Source organism: Mobula hypostoma, chromosome 17 (genome assembly GCF_963921235.1).
Source record: "Mobula hypostoma chromosome 17, sMobHyp1.1, whole genome shotgun sequence".
NCBI classification, from domain to species: Eukaryota; Metazoa; Chordata; class Chondrichthyes; order Myliobatiformes; family Myliobatidae; genus Mobula; species Mobula hypostoma.
The window spans coordinates 5492058-5512938 of NC_086113.1; the positions used below are offsets into that span (position 1 = coordinate 5492058).

General features: G+C 43.4%; 1 protein-coding gene across 5 annotated transcripts in view; it reads left to right on the forward strand.

The window, feature by feature from the left end:
* The window catches only part of LOC134357802 (retinoic acid receptor beta-like), a 499706-nt gene extending 479089 nt beyond the window's left edge, over positions 1-20617 (forward strand). For 2 of the 5 annotated variants that reach the window (XM_063069463.1, XM_063069462.1), the window contains 3 exons: positions 6101-6305; positions 12668-12826; positions 18187-20611. In XM_063069463.1, the coding sequence (XP_062925533.1) occupies positions 6101-6305; positions 12668-12826; positions 18187-18407 (585 nt within the window). In that variant the 3' untranslated portion in view covers positions 18408-20611. Of the gene's footprint in view, positions 1-6100; positions 6306-12667; positions 12827-18170 lie in introns of all 5 variants that reach the window. The other 3 variants (XM_063069461.1, XM_063069465.1, XM_063069464.1) reach the window with 3 other exon arrangements.
* Positions 20618-20881: the final 264 nt, after the last annotated feature.

The window sequence follows — 20881 nt, forward strand, 5'->3', positions numbered from 1 at the left end:
GCATTTAAAGCAGAGATAGACAGGTTCTTGATTAGCCAGGGCATCAAAAGGTATAGGGAGAAGGCAGGGGAGTGGAGATGACTGAATCAGCCCATGATTGAATGGCGGAGCAGACTTGATGGGCCAAATGGCCCACTTCTGCTCCTATATCTTATGGTCTTATGGATGAAGTGAAACTGGGAGGCCACCAGTACAGACTTTCAGTAGATTCACTCTCTGGCATGAATCAGCCGGTGATTAAATTAACACCAATCCAATACATGTAATCTGAAACAGATTTGGAAAGGGAAATGAAGGGGGCAGCAAAGCTGATTGTTTGGACCTTTCACATCTGTCTCAAACTGTCTCGGGGGTGAGAGTTTTCACTCCATTAGTCAACATCGCTACATTACAGAAGTCAATAGAGATTTGAATGGAGTAAATTTTGTTCAATTATTATACACCAATATCACGGTAATAGACATTCAGTGGCCACTTTATTAGGTACAGGAGGTACTGAGTGCATATTGCTAGGTTACAAAATTCAATGGAAATTAGATTGAAGTCCAGTGGATTCTGGCTAATTAGGCCATCAGTTAATCAGGACAGCCACTTATTTGGGACAACTTTTAAAGAACAAAACTAATTGAGAACATAGCCAGGATTCCCTTCGTTTATTTGGGACACTATGCCGTTTAGTTGGGACAGGTGTCTATCTCGCATCAGTCAGATGCACATCATGCGGCTGTTAGACACTACACGGTGCTTAAAGCAGGTTTTAAGTAGCATCAGTCGTGTGTGTTTGTGTTCAAAAAGAAGTGATTTTTGTCACTGATAGTTGGCAAGAAATAAGCAGTAAGACAATCCAGAACGGTTTTGCTCACTGTGGTTTCAAGCATTCAGGCTTGGAGATGTCAGAAGCAGCCAGGAGTGAAAATGAAATGATTTCACTACTTCATCAAGTTAGGATCAATGAAGAATTTGAAACTATCGACATTCATCTTGAAAGTTACAATGAAAATGAAGATTTGGAGGATGCAATCATTGAAAGAATTGTATGAAAGCAGTCCACTATCTGCACTAGGTGTTTGCATTGATCTTGTTCATTTACAGTCAATCAAAAGAATACAGCAGCATACACTGGATGAATTCCTCTGTCAATAACGATTAAGAATTTTATAGTGCTGTAGTATTGGTTGTGTTCTAATTTGTTCTGTATTTCATTTAAATATATAATTTGTGACTCATTTAAGTAGTTGTCTGTCTTTCTTTACACACTTTTAACTATTTCCATGGAACTTCGGCTAATTGGACTGATATGTATTGGTTCCAATGTGTCCCAGTTAACCAGAATCCACTGTATATTTTCAGTAGGCCAAGCAGCATCTCTGGAAGAGAGCAAAAAGTCATTGTTTTGGGCTGAGACCCTCTTCATCGAACTGTTGAAGGGTCTCGGCCCGAAACGCCGACTGTTTACTCTTTTCCATAAATGCTGCCTGGCCTCCTGAGTTCCTCCAGCGTTTTGAGTGTGTTGCTTTGGTTTCCAGCATCTGCAGATTCTCTCTTGTTCGTGATTCAACCACTGTTCATTATGATACAACATGGACAATTAGAAGTCATGCTATTTTAAGATAGGTCTTATCTCACTACCATTTACCATCCGGAAGATGGGGAAGATGCTTGTGAGGATACACGTGAGTGCGCGGTGTGTACACAATGAGGGTTTTCATCATTATGTCCCGGTCACGCTATCACATGACTTTATACTTAGACATAAAAATAAACTCCTGATTCTGAATCTAATTGAATCTCGACTGTGGAAACAACATTTTCAACAAAGGACCAGTGAGATTACTGTATGGTCTAATGATTCCTTCTCACCAAGTGTGAGAGGTCTGTACACTCTTCTGTTATACTCAGTAAATCTGCCAAAGGAAAGGAAATTGCATATTCATTGTATCAGGTTTACGTTTACTGGAACATCATGACTCAGACCACAATGACTGAATTAATTTCACTCTCACGTAGTCTTAGCAGCACAGTTTTTATTTGGAATGAGGTGATAACAAATCACCGTCATCATTGTGTACCGTGTCATGTGATGTAGACGATCATGGAGATCATGGAGATGGCTCTTGGCAAATTTTTCTATGGAAGTGCTTCGCCTTTGCCTCCTCCTGGAAGATGAATAGCCTTGCTGTTGCCTCATTTTTGACAACAGCTAAAAGACGTTTGTAACTGGTACAGCCTATATTTTTACAGCATTTTTATGTTATTGATATTAATGAGCTGCACATCAATTCACTATTTAGGAGTGTAGATGTCAGTAAATAATGGCCATGATGTAAGTATTATACAGCCTGGATTGTAATAGTCATAGTCATACATTATTGATCCCAGTGGAAATTGGTTTTCGTTACAGTTGCACCATAAATAATTAAATAGTAATAAAACCATAAATAGTTAAATAGTACTATGTAAGTTATGCCAGTAAATTATGAAATAAGTCCAGGACCAGCCTATCGGCTCAGGGTGTCTGACCCTCCAAGGGAGGAGTTGTAAAGTTTGATGGCCACAGGCAGGAATGACTTCCTATGACGCTCTGTGCTGCATCTTGGAGGAATGAGTCTCTGGCTGAATGTACTCCTGTGCCCACCCAATACATTATGTAGTGGATGGGAGATATTGACCAAGATGGCATGCAACTTAGACAGCATCCTCTTTTCAGACACCACCGTCAGAGAGTTCAGTTCTATCCCCACAACATCACTGGCCTTACAAATGAGTTTGTTGATTCTGTTGGTGTCTGCTACCCTCAGCCTGCTGCCCCAGCACACAATAGCAAACATGATAGCACTGGCCACTGGTAATAGTTTGCTCAGTGTTGCTTTCTGTCATAGCAGACCATACAGGTTCCCAAAAAATTCAAGTTCAAGTTTATTGTCTTACACAGTGGAGGGTGGGGCACTGAGGAGTGTGGTAGAGCAAAGTGGTCTGGGAACACAGATCCATAATTCGTTGAAAGTAGTGTCACGAGTAGATAGAGTTGTAAAGAAAGCTTTAGGCACAGTCAAAGTACTGAGTACTGGAGGTGGAATGTTACGTTGAAGTTGTATACAATGTTCGTGAGACCTAATTTGGAGTATTGTGTACAGTTTTGGTCACCTACCTACAGGAAAGATCTAACAAGGTTGAAAGAGTGCAGAGAAAATTTACATGAATATTGCGGGGTCTGGAAGACCTGAGTTATAAGGATAAATCGAATAGGTTAGGACTTTATTCCTTGGAATATGGAAGATTGAGAGGAGATTTGATCGAGGTATGCAAAATTATGAGGGGTATAGACAGGGTAAATGCAAGCAGGCTTTTTCCACTGAGGTTGGGTGGGACTACAACCAGAGGTCATGGGTTAAGGGTGAAAGATGAACAGTTTAAGGAACCATTAAAGGAAATTTCTTCACTCAGAAAGTGGTCAGAATGTGCAGTGAGCTGCCATGCAAGCTTGATTTCAACATTTAAGAGAAGTTTGGATCGGTAGATGGGTGGTGGGGGTATGGGGGGGTGGGGTGGACTATGGTCCTGGTGCATGTTGGTGGGAGTAGGCAGTTTAAATGGTTCAGCACAGTCCAGATGGGCCAAAGGGCCTGGCAATGAGCTGTGCTTTCCTATGGCTGTCTGACTCCTCACCACACAATGATGCAGCCAGACAGGAGACTCCCGATGGTGCTCCTAGAACGGGGGCAGGGAGCCTTAGTGAGCATAGTCCGGGATCTGTGTATCTACTACAACATGCCCCTCTGAGATATATTACCAATGTGTCAGCAACTGTTGCATTTACTGTAGACTTCCATTAGGAAAAGAAAATAGGTTCTACATAATGGTCACATACTGGAACAGGGTATATTACATTGCATGGCACAAAATCCTTCTGTGTCTTGGAATTAAGTTGCAGTTTACCATCAATTACGAAATGCGACTGATGCCGAATAGCACATTCCACTTGAATTACATACAGTACTGCATACATACTGCACAGAAGTCTCAGGTATATATATATCTGTGTGTGTGTGTGTGTGTATCGGCCCACAATGGTTGTGCTGACCTTTTAACAACCCTAAGATCAATCTAACCCTTCCCCTCCCACATTGCCTCTATTTTTCTACCATCCATGGGCCTATCTAAGAGTTTCTTAAATGCCTCTAATGTATCAGGCAAGGCTTTCTACACACCCACCACTCCGTAAAAATATCTACCTCTGATATCCCCCCCATTCTTTCTTTCAATCACCTTAAAATTATATTCCCTCGAATTAACCATTTCTGCCCTGATAAAAGCTTCCAGCTGTCCCCTCAATTTGTGACTCTTTTGTGGGATCAGAGGGCAGGACAAAATCATACATTGCAAAAGCATGAGGGTTAGTTGGTCACGTGCGTGCCACTGGGCAGTGTCGTCTCATTGGGCCTGTTACCATGCCCTATCTCTAAATAAATACGTATATAATGACTTCCGTCTGACCTTCAGACTGTGGGATTACCCAACAATTACAGGTTCAGGGTTATTATCACGTCATGAAATGTCATGAAATCTGTTGCTTTGTGGCAATGGCACTGTGAAAACAGAAAGGTTTGCTATAACTTCAAATAAATAAATAAATTGTGCAAAACTCCGATGGTGAAGTAGTCTTGATGGGCTCAATTGTCAACTGTTTATTCCTCTCCATAGATGCTGCCTGATCTGCTGAGTTCCTCCAGTATTTTATGTGCGTTCAAACTTGGAAGCATTTTTATTATCAAAGTACATATATGTCACCACATACAAACCTGGGATTCATTATCTTGCAGGCATTCTCGATAAATCCACAATAGAATAGTGACCACAACAGAATCATTGAAAAACCCACCAGCTTGAGCATTCAACCAATGTGCAAAAAGCAACACACTGTGCAAATACAAAAAGAAAGAAATAATAATAATAAATAAATAAGCAATAAATATTGGGAACAGGAGGTGAAGAGTCCGTAAGTTGTGACTACATTTCCATGATGAGGTGAGTGAAATTGAGTGAGGATATCTCCATGACCACTTGGGTTTCCTCTGGGTGCTCTGGTTTCTTCCCACTTTCCAAAGAGAGCTTAACCTGGTGTGGTGGGGTTCTCTGATTTCCTGTGACCGCATTTCATGTAGATGTCCTCAGTGGTAGGAAGGGCTTTGCCCATAATGGACTGGGCTGTATCCACTACTTTTTGTCAGATTCTCTGTTCAAGGGCATTGGTGTTTTTACACCAGGCTGTGAAGCAGCCAGACAATGCACATCTATAGAAGTTTGTCAAAGTTTTAGATGTCATGCTGAATCTTTGGAAACTCTCTGGATTTCCAGATTCTCCAGAATCTTGTGTGTTCAGAACATTTTGATAACGTGACAGTGAAGATGGGCACCTTAGAAGCAGAGAATAATTAATTTTCCTTTTCTTAGTTGCAGAATCCAGCCACTCCCTCCTCACCTGGTCTCACATATCACCTTTCAGCTTGTACTGGTTTCCTCCCCCACCTTCCTAGTCTGGCTTCTGCCCCGTTGCTTTCCAGTCCTGTTGGAGTGTCTCGGCCCGAAACATCGACTGTTTATTCCTTTCCACAGATGCTGCCTGACCTGCTGAGTTCCTCCAGCATTTTGTATGTGTGTGTTTGTGCTGCAGGTTTCCAGCATCTGCAGAATCTCCTGCTCTCCTTTGTTTTCACATTTGAGTAATATTAATGAAAGAAATTCAAAGCATGTTGTTTGTCATAGTGTTTGTAACTCGTCAGCAATCACTTCACTTTCTACAATTCTGATTCTACAACCTACAGACTCACTTCCAAGAACTCGTGTTCTCAGGATATTTATTTATTTGCACCATTTGTCTTCTTTTGCACACTGGTTGTTTGTCAGTCTTTGATTATGTATAGTTTTTCAGAAATACGATTGCATTTCTTTGTTTTCCTGAAAATGTCTGCAAAAAAAAAGATTCTCAAGGTAGCAAATGGTGACATTTCTGTACTTAGATAGTAAATTTGTTTGAACGTTGAATGGTGTTTCATTTGGAAAATAATGTTAAACTTACTCTTTTTTAAATTTCACGCGATAGATTCTGCGGATCTGCACCCGATACACACCAGAGCAGGACACGATGACGTTCTCCGACGGCCTTACACTGAACAGGACTCAGATGCACAATGCAGGTTTCGGGCCCCTCACCGACCTCGTCTTCACGTTTGCCAGCCAACTCCTGCCACTCGAAATGGATGACACCGAAACCGGCCTTCTCAGTGCCATCTGCCTGATCTGTGGGGGTAGGTCTGTCGGTTTCATGGGAATGCGCCGCATTTTCCTAGCGTATCGCTTCACTGCGCCAGTGACGTGAGTTTAGTTCCCACCGTTGTCTTTAAGGAGTCTGTACATTCTCCCCATGACCACCTGGGTTTCCTCTGGGTGCTCTGGTTTCCTCCCACATTCCAAAGACATACTGGTTAGGGTTAGTGAGTTGTGGGCTTGCTATCTTGGCACTAGAAGCATGGTGACACTTGCGAGCACATCCTCAGAAGCAAACGACCATTTCACTGTATGTTTCAATGTACATGTGACAAATAAAGCTAATTTTTATCTTTAATTCAGCTAGAGAGGGTGCAGGAAAGATTCATGGGGGTGTTACTGGGACTAGAGAGTTTGAGTTATACGGAGAGACTAGGACATTTTCCCTTCGATCATAGGAGGCTGAGGGATGGTGTCATAGATGTACGTAAAATTATGAGGGACATAATTTTCTTTTTCCCAGGAATAAAGTATTTAAAAACTAGAAGTTTAAGAGAGGGAAGAATTTTAAAAGGGATTTGAGCGGGCAACTTTTTCACGCAGAGGGTGGTGGGTATGTGGACGAGCTGCCTGAGGTAGTGGTAGAGAGTGACATCAATACGATGTTTAAAGATTTGGACCGGAACACGGACAAGGACATCTTCAAAGAGCATGCCTCAAAAAGGCGACATTAACAATCCCCATCACCCAGGACATCATCTCGTCGCTACCTTCAGAGAGGAGGAACAGGAACTGAAGACACACACTCAATATTTTAGAAACAGCTTCTTCCACATCACCGGATTTCTGAGCGGACATTGAACCCATGAACATTACCTCACTATTTTCATTTACTTTTTTCTCTATTTTTTGCACTACTTATTTAATTGAATTTTAAAAATATTTATTTATTGTAATTTACCATTTTTGATTATTATGTATTGCAATGTACTGGTGCCACAAAACAACAAATTTCACAGCCTAAGCCAATGATATTGAGCCTGATTCTGAAGTGCGAGGGATATTGGTCAAATACAGGGAAATGGGACTATCTCAAGTAGACAACTGGTTAGTATAGAGGAATGGGGCTGAAGGGCCTGTTCTGACTATCTCTATGACTCTAAGACTTTATCGCACTCTGTGCATTGTGACCACTAACTCATGCATCGGGTTTCAGAGCTTGAGGTATTCCTACTTTACAATCAAGCGTGGGTTTTACAGGGGTGGCAAATATTAACAGGAAGGCAACTATTGTGTTACTAGCATAATGAATAAAATAACTTATATATGGTCAAAGTAACTTTTATATGATCAGTGTAAGGACATTAAAACTCCTTTCTTAATATTAGCTTCACTTATGTTTGTGAATGTAATTAGTTAACTGGCCTTCTCACACTGTCGTTTCTGTGGAATTCTGTTATTCCCAAATATCCCAAGACAGGGATGAAGATTTGTTCAGAGATACTTTGTTGATTTAGTGATATCGCACAGAGTAGACCATTCTGGCCCTTTGAGCTGCACTGCCCCAGCAATCCCCAGAACCCCGATTAACTCCAACCTCATCACGGCAATATTTACAGTGACCTGTTAACCATCTTCATAAAGAGTAAAAGAGAGGCGGGAATGGAGAGAGAGCGGGGTCGAGGGGGAGAATAAATCAGCCGTGATCAAAAGGTGCAGCAGACTCTAATTCTGTTCCCATGTCTTACGGTTCCATTGTAAGAATAAAAAACAAATGGAGGGAAATTTCCAGCTTCTGCCTTCCCCCTGGATGTATCTCAGTGTGGAGCTGTGACATCCTTCCTACAGCAGGTAACTTTATAGATGTGTGGTGGAGAGTACAGTATATTGACCGGTTGCATCACAGTCTGATTTGGAAAACACCAATGTCCAGGAATGGGAGGACCTTCAAAATGTAGTGAACGCAACCCAGTCCATCACAGGCAAAGCCCTCCCACCACTGGGAACATCTACAAGGAAGGCAGCATCCATCAAAAAGGACCCCACCATCCAGGCCCTGCTGTCTCTTCACTGCTGCCATTGGGAAGGAGGTACAGGAGCCTGATATCCCACATTACCAGGCTCAGGAACAGTTATTATCCTGCAAGCATCCAGCTCCTAATCCTTAAATCCGAACTGTTCCCATAACTTGTTGACTCACTCCTGAGGATTCTCATTATTATTTATTTACTGTTTATTATTATCATTTGTTGTTTTGTATTTGCAGTTTGTTTGCTTTTGCAGATTGATTGATTGTCAGCTTTTGTGTGTAGTTTTTCATTGATTCATTGACTTCCGGTGAATGCCCACAAGAGAATGAACCTCAGGGTGGTGTATGATGGCATACACTCAGTAGTCATTTTATTAGGTACTGATGGTACATATTAAAGTGGGCACTGGGTTTATATATACTTTGATAATATATTTAATTTGAACTTCGAACTTGAAATCCCAGGTGCTGCCCGTCATAAGAAAACCACACTTATCACCTGTGTCAAAGACAAATCATGACTTGGTGAAGCCCTTCTAACAGAGTGACCCCGTTTCCCGGAGTGACTGATCTTCTGCTCAAGGGATAATCTGGATGGAATACTCATTGTGTGTTAGATTACCGAGGCTTTTGAGTATTCCTGGCTCAAACAGAGTTTGCAAAACTTTCAGTGGAATCGGGCAAACATGGGGGGACACAACATTTCCAGCTGCAAAGGAAAAGCACCGGTTTTTCCTCCTTTTGAAATGAATCTGTGATGGAATGGCGAAGCAGACTCGCTGGGCTGAATTGCCAAATTCCTCTCCCACGTCCCAGGGTCTTGTGGTCTAAATCAAAATATAGAACTTTATTTAGAAATACAGCACAGACATAGCAGATCTAATGGTGTTTAGTTAACTCTAAAGTGGCAATGGTTTCACCAACTACAGAGATGTTTACTGTCACAAGTATTTGCTGCCATCTTCTGGCCAACAAATTTGATCCAAAGTACTGAAATCGTCCTGGAGAAGCAAGAATTAACTTACTTTATTCTGTGCCTCTTCAGGACACCCCAAAGTTCTTCATAACTGCCCATGTACTTTAAACTGTAGTCACTGTATCGGGAGATGTGTCAATCTCACACCATCAGTTCACTGTGACTCCCATTCCCATTCCAACATGTCTGCCTACGGCCGTCTCCCCTGCAATAATGAGGCCGCATCTTAGTGGCTGTGTCTAGGACCGGAGGGCACAGCCTTTGAAATGAAGCACGTCCCTTTACAGCACAGATCAGAAGGAATTTCTTTAGGCAGAGGATGGCAAATCAATGGAATTGATTGCCACAGATGGCTAATGGAGACCAGGTCACAAATAAAGTGGTTGATAAGTTCTTGATTAGTCAGGGCATCAGAAGTTATGGGGAGAAGGCAGGAGAATGGGGTTGAGAGGGAAAATTCATCCGCCATGATGGAATGGTGGAGTAAAATTGATGGGCCGATTGGCCTAATTCTTCTCCTATGTGTTTTGGTCTTATGGTCTCAATTGTTATTTAGAGATATGACATGAACCAAGCCCGTCCAGTCCTACGAGCCACACCGGCCAGCAACCCACCTAGTTAACCCGAGCCTAGTCACAGGACAATTTGCAGTGACCAGTTAACCTACCGACCGATACATCTTTTGGACTGTGCGTGCAAACCGGACCCAAGCAGTCACGGGGAGGAACATAGTAATTCCTTACAGACAGCACCTGGACTGAGCTCCGAGCTCCAAGCTCCGGAACGCTGTGAGCCGTAATAGCATTGCGCTAACGCTCTACTGCTGTGCTGCACTTTCTTCACCCTTTCTGTTTAGTGCCTTTTGACTTCCGCATTCCAGCTTTTGTGGCTTTGAGCTTGAAGGGCCAGGAGCAAGACAGCCAAACTGGCATGAATGATAGGTTTGCTAATTGAAATGCCAATCATACAGCTCACCTCTGTCAGCCAGGGGACCGGGGTTCAAAGTTCAAAGCTCATGTATTATCAAAGAACATCTACGTCACTATGTACAACCTGAGTTTCATTTTCATGTGGACATACACAGTAAGTACAAAAAAAACAGAATCAATGAAAAACCACACACAAGACAGACAAACAACCAATGCGCAAAAGACAACAACTGTGCAAGTACAAAAAAAATAAGCAATAAATATCGAGAACATAAAATGAAGAATCCTTGAAAGTGAGTCCATAGGCTGTGGGGACATTTCAGTGATGGGATGAGTGAAGTTGTCCCCTCTGCTTCAAGAGCCTGATGGTTGAGGAGTTATAACTGTTCCTGAACCTGGTACTGTGAATCCTAAGGGCCCTACACATCCTCCCTGATGGTTGAGGGGTTATAACTGTTCCTGAACCTGCTGGTGTAAATATTCTTTAATAGTTAGAATTAAAATCCTAAGTGGAAACGAAGGCTTTCTTGTTGGTGGTAATGTAGGTGGGAGCTAGGCACGCATGTTACAGCTGTCATTCCAAGCTTTCATGAGGGAGTTGCTCTGTTAAACCTAAATTTAGGTGCATGAGGAATTTTCCAACCTACAGTGTTTCTTCCATGAAGATCTTAAAAGTCGCAGTCAACTTTCTTGTTCTTTCGTTGGTCTGCCGCTGCAACACCAGGGAGCAGGCATCGGTCTACTGAATCTCCCAGTAACTGGAAGCTAACAGCAACACTGGACAGCCGCCCCTCCTTGGCCCAAAGGTGAATGATAACGAACATCCTGTACGACCCTCCTGGAGTTGGTGTTGGTGGAATGGGAGCACCTTTTCCTCAGTTGCAGAAGGGTCTGGGATTGAGCCTCAGCACAAGTGCTGAGCGCATTACAGTCCAGATTTACACAAGAGACTGAGAGACACTCCCCCGTTGGAGGAGCTCTCACTGGAGTGAGATACTAAAACAATCCGATCACAGAGATGTAAAACATCACCGTTTGGAACTGGGACCTTTATAATTGGAACCCGTACGACATTACTGGTATTCTGACATACATTTTGTGCTTGCAGATATGATTTCAACACTTAAAAGAAGTTTGAGTAAGTACATAGGTAGAAAAGGTATGGAGGGATATGTGCAGCTTGATGGGACTAATAGCTTGGCACAGACTAGATGGGCCAAAGGGCCTGTTTCTTTGCTGTAGTTTCCTATGACTCTATGATTTATTCCATGAGTGAAAATGATAATCTGGTCACTTAAACCCAAGGACAAGGAGCAGGACCAAGCCATTTGGTCCCTCGCGTCCACCGTGTCATTAACACACTGATGGCTGACATCTCCACATCTCTTCCTGTCCTCCTTCGTTCCTCCTCTCCCAGAGACCAAAACAGGTTGCCACCTTGTTCCCGCATGCTTCTCGCTTCCCCGGGAAAGCAGCAAACAAATCAAAGGCCCCATCCACCCGGACATTGTCATTCTTCTTCTTCCCCCTTCCTCATGACCTCATTTTGAAGACGTACAGGTTAGGGCTATTGAGTTGTGGGCATACGGTGTTGGCACTGGAAATGAGGGTTGAGTCGATAGTAAGGAAAGCAAATGCAATGTAGGCATTCATGTCAAGAGGACTAGAACAGTGTGATGCTGAAGCTCTATAAGGCATTGGTCAAGCGTCACTTGGAGTCTTGTGAGCAGTTTTGGGCCCATGATCAAAGAATGGAGGTGCTGGCATTGGAGAGGGTCCACAGGAGGTTCAGGAGGATGATTCCAGGAATTAAAAGTAACATATGAGTAGTGTTTGATGACCCTAGGCCTGTGTTCGCCAGAGTTTAAGGGAAATGGTTGGGGGGGAGGGAAAGAATCTCGCTGAAATGTACCAAAAATTGAAAGGCCTAGATAGAGTGGATATGGAGAGAGTGTTTCCTGGGGTATCCTTTTAGAACAGAGATGAGGAGGAATTTCTTTAGCTAGAGGGTGGTGAATCTGTGGAACTCATTGCCACAGACGGCTGTGGAGGCAAAGGCATTGGGTATATTAAAGAAGAGGTTGATCGATTCTGGTTTAGTAAGAGTGTCAAATATTACAGGGAGAAGGCAGGAGAATGGGGTTGAGAGGGAAAATAAATAATCCCTGATCGAATGTCAGAGCAGACTCGATGGGCTGAATAGCCTGATTCTGCCCTTATGTCTTATGGCTTTATGGAGATGAACATCCAAAAGAATTTCCTCAAATTTTCATAAACATTCCTCTTTCTGCTGGCTACAAGTCAGCACTGAATTGACACAAGCAGACAAGTACCAGTTGCCCAGTCACTCCTTCCATTCACAGCCAGATGTAATGAGCTGAAGAATGAAATTGTAAATTCAGTCAATGTGATTTTACCTTTGGTCTGCAGATTGCCTGATGTGTTCTGCTGATATCAATCTCTTTATAGATCGGCAAGATCTGGAAAACGCGGGAAAAGTGGACAAACTGCAGGAACCGCTTCTGGAAGCTTTAAAGATTTACATCCGGAAAAGGAGACCCAATAAACCCCATATGTTCCCAAAGATATTAATGAAAATCACGGATCTCCGGAGCATAAGTGCAAAAGGTACCAAGCAAAATAATTATTATAGTTATTGAAATGTCAGCTGTTTATACCTCTACATAGATGCTGTCTAACCTACACACAAAATGCTGGAGGAACTCAGCAGGCCAGGCAAAATCTATGGAGTTTTCCATCGCTCACCTAACTCCTGCTGGTTCCTCTCCATACATGACATCGGACTTGAGTTCCCCTAGCATTCTCTCTGTGTGTTGCTCTGGATTTCCAGCATCTGCTGAATCGCTTGGGATTATGCCCCTCCATAGATGCAGCCTGACCTGCTGAGTTTCTCCAGCATTTTGTGTGTGCTGATCAAGATTTCCGGCATCTGCAGAACTTGTTGTGTTTAAAATTATTATAATTTATTGTTTCTATGTTTTTTATACTGTTTTATTCCTGGAAGTAATGATGCTACTTTTTTGAAACCAATTTTGGTAATGGGGATTTAGTTTTTTGATGTAACTGGATTAGATTTTGTCTCCTTATTCACTCTTATACAATTACCAGGAATAATTCAACAGGATTATCTCTGAATACAGAAGATAGAACAGTACAGGGCCTTCCCCTCTCTGCACTGGCCATCTCACCTCTGATGTAGGGTTATGACTTGAAATGTCACCAATTCTTTTCCTCCACAACCCCTCTGAGATCTTCCAATAGACTGAGTTACTTCGAGAGAAAGATTGAACATGCTTCCTATGGAAGCTCTCTAAAAGACAAAAGAAGCCTTCCTGTGTCTTATATAGATTAGATTATGAGGACACTCAGTCCTCGTTTAGAAACATAGAAACATAGAAAATAGGTGCAGGAGTAGGCCATTCGGCCCTTCGAGCCTGCACCGCCATTTATTATGATCATGGCTGATCATCCAACTCAGAACCCAGCCTTCCCTCCATACCCCGTGACCCCTGTAGCCACAAGGGCCATATCTAACTTCCTTTTAAACATAGCTAATGAACTGGCCTCAACAGTTTGCTGTGGCAGAGAATTCCACAGATTCACCACTCTCTGTGTGAAGAAGTTTTTCCTAACCTCGGTCCTAAAAGGCTTCCCCTCTATCCTCAAACTGTGACCCCTCGTTCTAGACCTCCCCAACATCGGGAACAATCTTCCCGCATCTAGCCTGTCCAATCCCTTTAGGATCTTATACGTTTCAATCAGATCCCCCCTCAATCTTCTAAATTCCAACGAGTACAAGCCCAGTTCATCCAGTCTTTCTTCATATGAAAGACCTGCCATCCCAGGAATCAATCTGGTGAACCTTCTTTGTACTCCCTCTATGGCAAGGATGTCTTTCCTCAGATTAGGGGACCAAAACTGCACACAATACTCCAGGTGTGGTCTCACCAAGGCCTTGTACAACTGCAGTAGTACCTCCCTGCTCCTGTACTCGAATCCTCTCGCTATAAATGCCAGCATACCGTTCGCCTTTTTCACCGCCTGCTGTACCTGCATGCCCACTTTCAATGACTGGTGTATAATGACACCCAGGTCTCGTTGCACCTCCCCTTTTCCTAATCGGCCACCATTCAGATAATAATCTGTTTTCCTATTTTTGCCACCAAAGTGGATAACTTCACATTTATCCACATTAAATTGCATCTGCCATGAGTTTGCCCACTCACCCAACCTATCCAAGTCACCCTGCATCCTCTTAGCATCCTCCTCACTGCTAACACTGCCACCCAGCTTCGTGTCATCCGCAAACTTGGAGATGCTGCATTTAATTCCCTCATCCAAGTCATTAATATATATTGTAAACAACTGGGGTCCCAGCACTGAGCCTTGCGGTACCCCACTAGTCACCGCCTGCCATTCTGAAAAGGTCCCGTTTATTCCCACTCTTTGCTTCCTGTCTGCTAACCAATTCTCCACCCACACCAATACCTTACCCCCAATACCATGTGCTTTAAGTTTGCACACTAATCTCCTGTGTGGGACCTTGTCAAAAGCCTTTTGAAAATCCAAATATACCACATCCACTGGTTCTCCCCTATCCACTCTACTAGTTACATCCTCAAAAAATTCTATGAGATTCGTCAGACATGATTTTCCTTTCACAAATCCATGCTGACTTTGTCCGATCATTTCACCGCTTTCCAAATGTGCTGTTATCACATCCTTGATAACTGACTCCAGCAGTTTCCCCACCACCGACGTTAGGCTAACCGGCCTATAATTCCCCGGTTTCTCTCTCCCTCCTTTTTTAAAAAGTGGGGTTACATTAGCCACCCTCCAATCCTCAGGAACTAGTCCAGAATCTAACGAGTTTTGAAAAATTATCACTAATGCATCCACTATTTCTTGGGCCACTTCCTTAAGCACTCTGGGATGCAGACCATCTGGCCCTGGGGATTTATCTGCCTTCAATCCCTTCAATTTACCTAACACCACTTCCCTACTAACATGTCATGTTTATTGTCATTTAGAAATGCATGCATTAAAAAATGATACAACGTTCCTCCAGAATGATATCACAAGAAAACACAGGACAAACCAAGACTAAAACTGACAAAACCACATAATTATAACATACAGTTACAACAGTGCAAAGCAATACCGTAATTTGATAAAGAGCAGACCATGGGCACAGTAAACAAAAAGTCTCAAAGTCCCGATAGCCTCATCATCTCACACAGACGGTAGAAGGGAGGAACTCTCCCCGCCATGAACCTCCAAGCGCCACCAACTCGCCGATGCAGCACCATTGGCAGCACCAGACCGCAGCGGACTCTGAGTCCGTCCGAAAACTTCGAGCCTCTGACCAGCCCCTCCGACACAGCCTCTCTGAGCACCATCCTCTGCCGAGTGCTTCGACCCCGCCCCGGCTGCCGAGCAACAAGCAAAGCTGAGGACTCGGGGCCTTCTCCTCCGGAGATTCTGGACCACACAGTAGCAGCAGCAGCGAAACAGGCATTTCAGATGTTTCACCAGATGTTCCTCTGTGCTCTCACGTCCGTCTCCATCAAATCAGGATTGTGCACGGCACCCTACTTGACAAATAACAGATATCACCACCGGAGTGGCCGCTGTGAGCTGCGTCGTGTCGCCATCTTCTCCTCCTGCCTAAGGTGTCTAGACATTTGCACAGTACTGCAATAATTTTATGTATTGCACTATACTGCTGCAAAAAAAAAGTAATTTCAAAACATATGATAAACCTGATTTTGATCTGGGTCCCTATTGTGGACTGAGAGTGGGAAGGGGGCAGGGAGAGGGGAATCATGGTTGGGAAAAGGGGAAGGATGAGCGGAGGGAGTGGGAAGTACCAGAGGGACATTCTGTAATATCAATAAACCAATTGTTTGGAATCAAATGACCTTGCCTGGTGTCTCAGGGCTGGGTGTGTCTGCACCCGTGCCACCCCCTGACCCTGGCATTTCTCTACCACCTGACCCTCACCCCTCCCGTGGCACGTGACCCTCACCATTCCCAACTTCCTTTGCTCCAGCCAGATTTGCAAACTCGTTCTCTGCCCAATGTTCACAATACAGTACCATGCAAAAGGTTTAGACACCCTCGCTGGATAAATGTGCTTAAGACTTCTGCACAGCACTGTAGTCTTGTCTGATGATCTTCCCATTGCAGTGTTGTCGGCACATTTAGTGAACTGACAACTCGCACTCGTTCCGTTATTTACTTGTGCACAAGGAAAACAGCATGGCCCCGTCACCTAACTCTTCTGAAATCTGAAGACAGAAATCCTAGCTTTACAGAAAATTGGATTAGTTCATTACAGGTGTTCCTCCAATAGAAACTGTGTTGCATATTTAAATACCAATCATAATACATATTTCAGGTGTTAACAATCAATTAAATCTATTTGCTCAGAGCCATAGAATGTGGAACAGTGTAGCACAATACAGGCCCTTCGGCCCACGATATTGTGATGACTTTTAATTTTTTTTTTGCGTGTGCCTGCGTGTCCGCGCGTGCGTCCGTGATGATGTCTTTTTCATGGCCTTTACGAGGCGCGGAGCGAGAGAGAGAGACTGCGGGGCACCACTCCTCACACAGACATTTCGCTGTATTTTTCCCTTTTTATTTTACGAGGTCGAGTTGCGATCTCGACACTCAACCCGGCACGGATGGAAAGTGTTCTCGGGAGCGGACCCGACTAGTTTCAGATCTGGGAACCTCCGTACCAGAGTCCGGCGCCGATGTCGTTGCGCCACCAGCCGGCCCTGTGATGACTTTTAAACCACCTCTGAGATCAATCTAACCCCTCCCTCCCTCATTGCCCTTCTTATATCCACCACCCATGTGCCTATCTAAAAGTTTCTTAAATGTCCCTAATGTATCTGCCTCTACCACACCCCCGGCAGTGCATTCCAAGCACCCACCACTCTGTGTAAAAAAAAAACTACGCTGATGTCCCCCACTATATTTTTTCTCCAATAATCTTAAGATTATGCCCCCGGTACCTTAATAATAAATGTACATGCGTGAAAGAAAAAGTATCTCAGGGTAGTACAAGGTAATGTACATGTACCTTGATAATAATTTTTCTTTGACCTTGACTTTCAGACAGTACAGTTTCCGCACTCTGTTCTGTTGATACACCATTTTAACATCTTCTCTTGCTGCAGCTTTCAGAACATTGCAGGTGGAACCTGTATTTCTGTGCACAAAATGGGGCATCACAGTAGCTGAGAGATTAGCATAATACTATTCCAGAACCAGCTACTCAGGTTCAGTTTCTGCCGCTGTCTGTAAGCAATTGTTCATTCTCTCCGTGACCGTGTGGGTTTCCTCTGGGTGCTCTGGTTTCCTCCCACATTCCAAAGACGTTTGGGTTGGGGTTAGCGAGTTGTGGGCATGCTATGTGGTGACATTGTGGTCTGCCGAGCACAACCCTTGCTGTTTTGATTTGATGCAAATGACTCATTTCGCTGTATGTTTCGATGTACTCTGACAAGTGAAGTTGATCTTTAATCTCTTAAAAAAGCATTGTAGAGTCTGTACATAGTCCCCGTGATGATGTGGGTTTCCTCCAAACGCTCCGGTTTCCTCCCACATTCCAAAGACATACAGATTAGTAGGGTAATTGGGCACACGGGTGTAATTGGGCAGTGGGGGCTCCTTGGGCCAGAAGGACCTGTAACGGTGCTGGTGCTGTATCGCTAAGATTTTTAAAGCGGTCATGATTAGACTGCAGAGAATAAAACTCGAATTGAAAAGTCTGAAATGCTGAAACTATTATCTGTGGAAGAAAAGCAAGATTGCACTGAGATCTTTATAGAGGTTGTCAGAAAAACACTGGTTCTAAATTGTTAAAAACAGGGTTTGTTTGGACTGGCTGGGGGATAAGGGTGGTCCAACAAAGAACATGCGTCGTAACTAAAAGCAGTCTCTCCACCACCCAGGTGCCGAACGTGTCATCACACTTAAACTGGAGATCCCCGGGTCGATGCCGCCCCTCATTCAAGAAATGTTGGAGAACTCAGAAGGGCACGATCCCCTCGCCCCCACAGCGGACGTAAGCACAGAAACTAACAGCCGGGCACTAGAAGCCAGCGCCAGCCCCGCTGTGTCTCCCAACACTCCAGTCAATGGACCAAACCACTGTGTACCAAACACACAGTGAAATGGCGCAGACTCACCGCATCCGTTCACAAACATGGCATTTTCATTGTTATTTTCTTTTACTTTTGTCTCGAACAAGCAAGGCCCAAAGGTCCAGGCTGAAGATGGTGTATTCAACGTTAAAATTGCTGATGCTCTTGACCATAATGGATTTTGGAGTCTGGGAATACCGAGGAAGGAACTTTCTCAATCAGGTCTCTTCCTCATGGATTGTATGATGAGTTCAGAGACTGATACCTGGTATAGCCCATCTGTATATCCACTGTTGCATGCTGGCAAGAAGCTGTGGGAATGATGGTGAACTCTGATTATTACCTTACTTTGCGGAGTTATTCCTCAATGTGAACTCACTTTCCACGCTGGAGATTCTGGTGCTGTCTTAATGAGTTGCATATCATGTTTCAACACACACGCACACACTTACACAGACACGCACACACTTACACACACACGCACACACTTACACAGAAACGCACACACTTACACAAACATACAGAGATACATACACACACACGCAACACACACATGTAGGAACACACAACCACACACACACACACACACACACACACACACAATCACACCAATAAATACGCACGTCCATCAGGTGAGTTATAGTTGTGGATTCTCCGGATTATTCTTAATGTTGTGTTTTCCTGCATTTTCTATTCAGATTAGCCTAAAGGCTGGAATTTTACCCTCAATGAACCAGCATTCAGCATTCAAATAGACAAGGACTTACACTCAGCATGGCCACTTCATTAGGTACAGGAGTGGAACCCAATGTGATCTTCTGTTGCTGTAGCCCATCCTCTTCAACGTTCAATGTGTTCTCTTTTACACACCACTGTTGTAACGTGTGGTTATTTGAGTTACTGTCGCCTTCCTGTCAGCTTGAACCAGTCTGGCCATTCTCCTCTGCCCTCTCTCATTAAGAAGGTATTTTCACCCAAAGAACTGCTGCTCATTGGATTTTTTTTCCTGTTTTTTTGCACCATCCTCTGTAAATTCTAGAGACTGTTATGTGTGAAAATCCCAGGAGATCAGCAGTTTCTGAGATACTCAAACCACTCTGTCTGACACCAACAATCATTCCACGGTCAAAGTCACTTAGATCACATTTATTCCCCATTCAGATGTTTGGTCTGAACAACAACTGAACCTCTTGACCATGTCTGCGTGCTTTTATGCATGAGGTGCTGCCACCTGATTGGCTGATTAGATATTTGCATTAACGAGCAGGTGTACAGGTGAACCTAGTAAAGTGGCCACTGAGAGTACGTCACCTGCTTTTGCAAAGAAAAAGAGAGTTTGATATTTTAATTTTTTTTAATACTATCGTTAAGTACTGCTGGTGATCGTTTCCCACTGGCACACAGTTAGCCGACACGACCATGTTCTTTGTATGCGTGTTTACATTTCACAAGCACTTAAATAACAGATTTTTTTTAAGAAAGGAGAAAGCATTTCTCTGCAGACAGTAAGTCCGAATATGATATTTTTGCAGTCGAGCTTTTTCCATTTCACGTTCACTTTGCACTAGCATCCAAAGCTAGTTGAATATGTTTTTCTTTTATTATTTCAGCTGGGCAAATTCAGCAACAGATCAAAACGTAAAAATGAAAAAGCTGCATGCTGTCGCAGTAAAGGTAGCCTCCAAGGCACAACACTTTTTAGTGTAATTTTGTTGTTTTATTTGCTTGTTCCTGAGCCAGTAAGGGAATTTCACCCGGTGGCTGACGCACATTATATCTCTCTGCAGAAGCGTGTAACTATTGTAGATTTATTCTCGAGTACAGTAATTTGAGTTTATCAAATCATTCTCGTGTATAAAACACTAGTGGGATGTTGTTTTTTTAGCATTAGGACTGCTCCGTACTTTTACTGGCTCCGTTTGTACATTGAAATTGTTTAACAATGCCTTCTATGTTCATATACTGGTTTATCTTTTCCATTACGTTTCCTGGCAAAAGAATAAAGTATATTTATTTTACCGTGTGCTCTCGCGTTATTTCTTTTCCCTGTATCTTTAGCGTGTTTCGTCTTCACCGACTGGAGTTAACTGAGCTTCCAAAGGAACACGCAGTCAAAAACAGGGTAGCAGTGTTTGTCTAGAATGCAAGTTTCACCCTTTCACCCCAAAACCAAACTACGGCTTCGTTTCATGCCAGCTGGATCGCAACTCAAAACAAAAAGTGAAATTGGCCACAGGGATAATTGAAACAATATTTGTGTGGTTTTCCATCCACAAGAAAGCAGGGAAGCTGACCAGCACACCACCCAACGAGATCAGGCTGAATTGAACTCCACCAAGTCGGCCCTTAAAGGTACAGCCATGCTGGAATGGTGCAGGAGACTCAACGAGTTGAATGGCCTAACTCGACTCCTATGTCTACGGTTCACCCGCTCCAGGCAGCAGCAGCACCTGTTATCGGTATTGGATTGTTATTATCACACGGAATAATTGAGCAATACAGA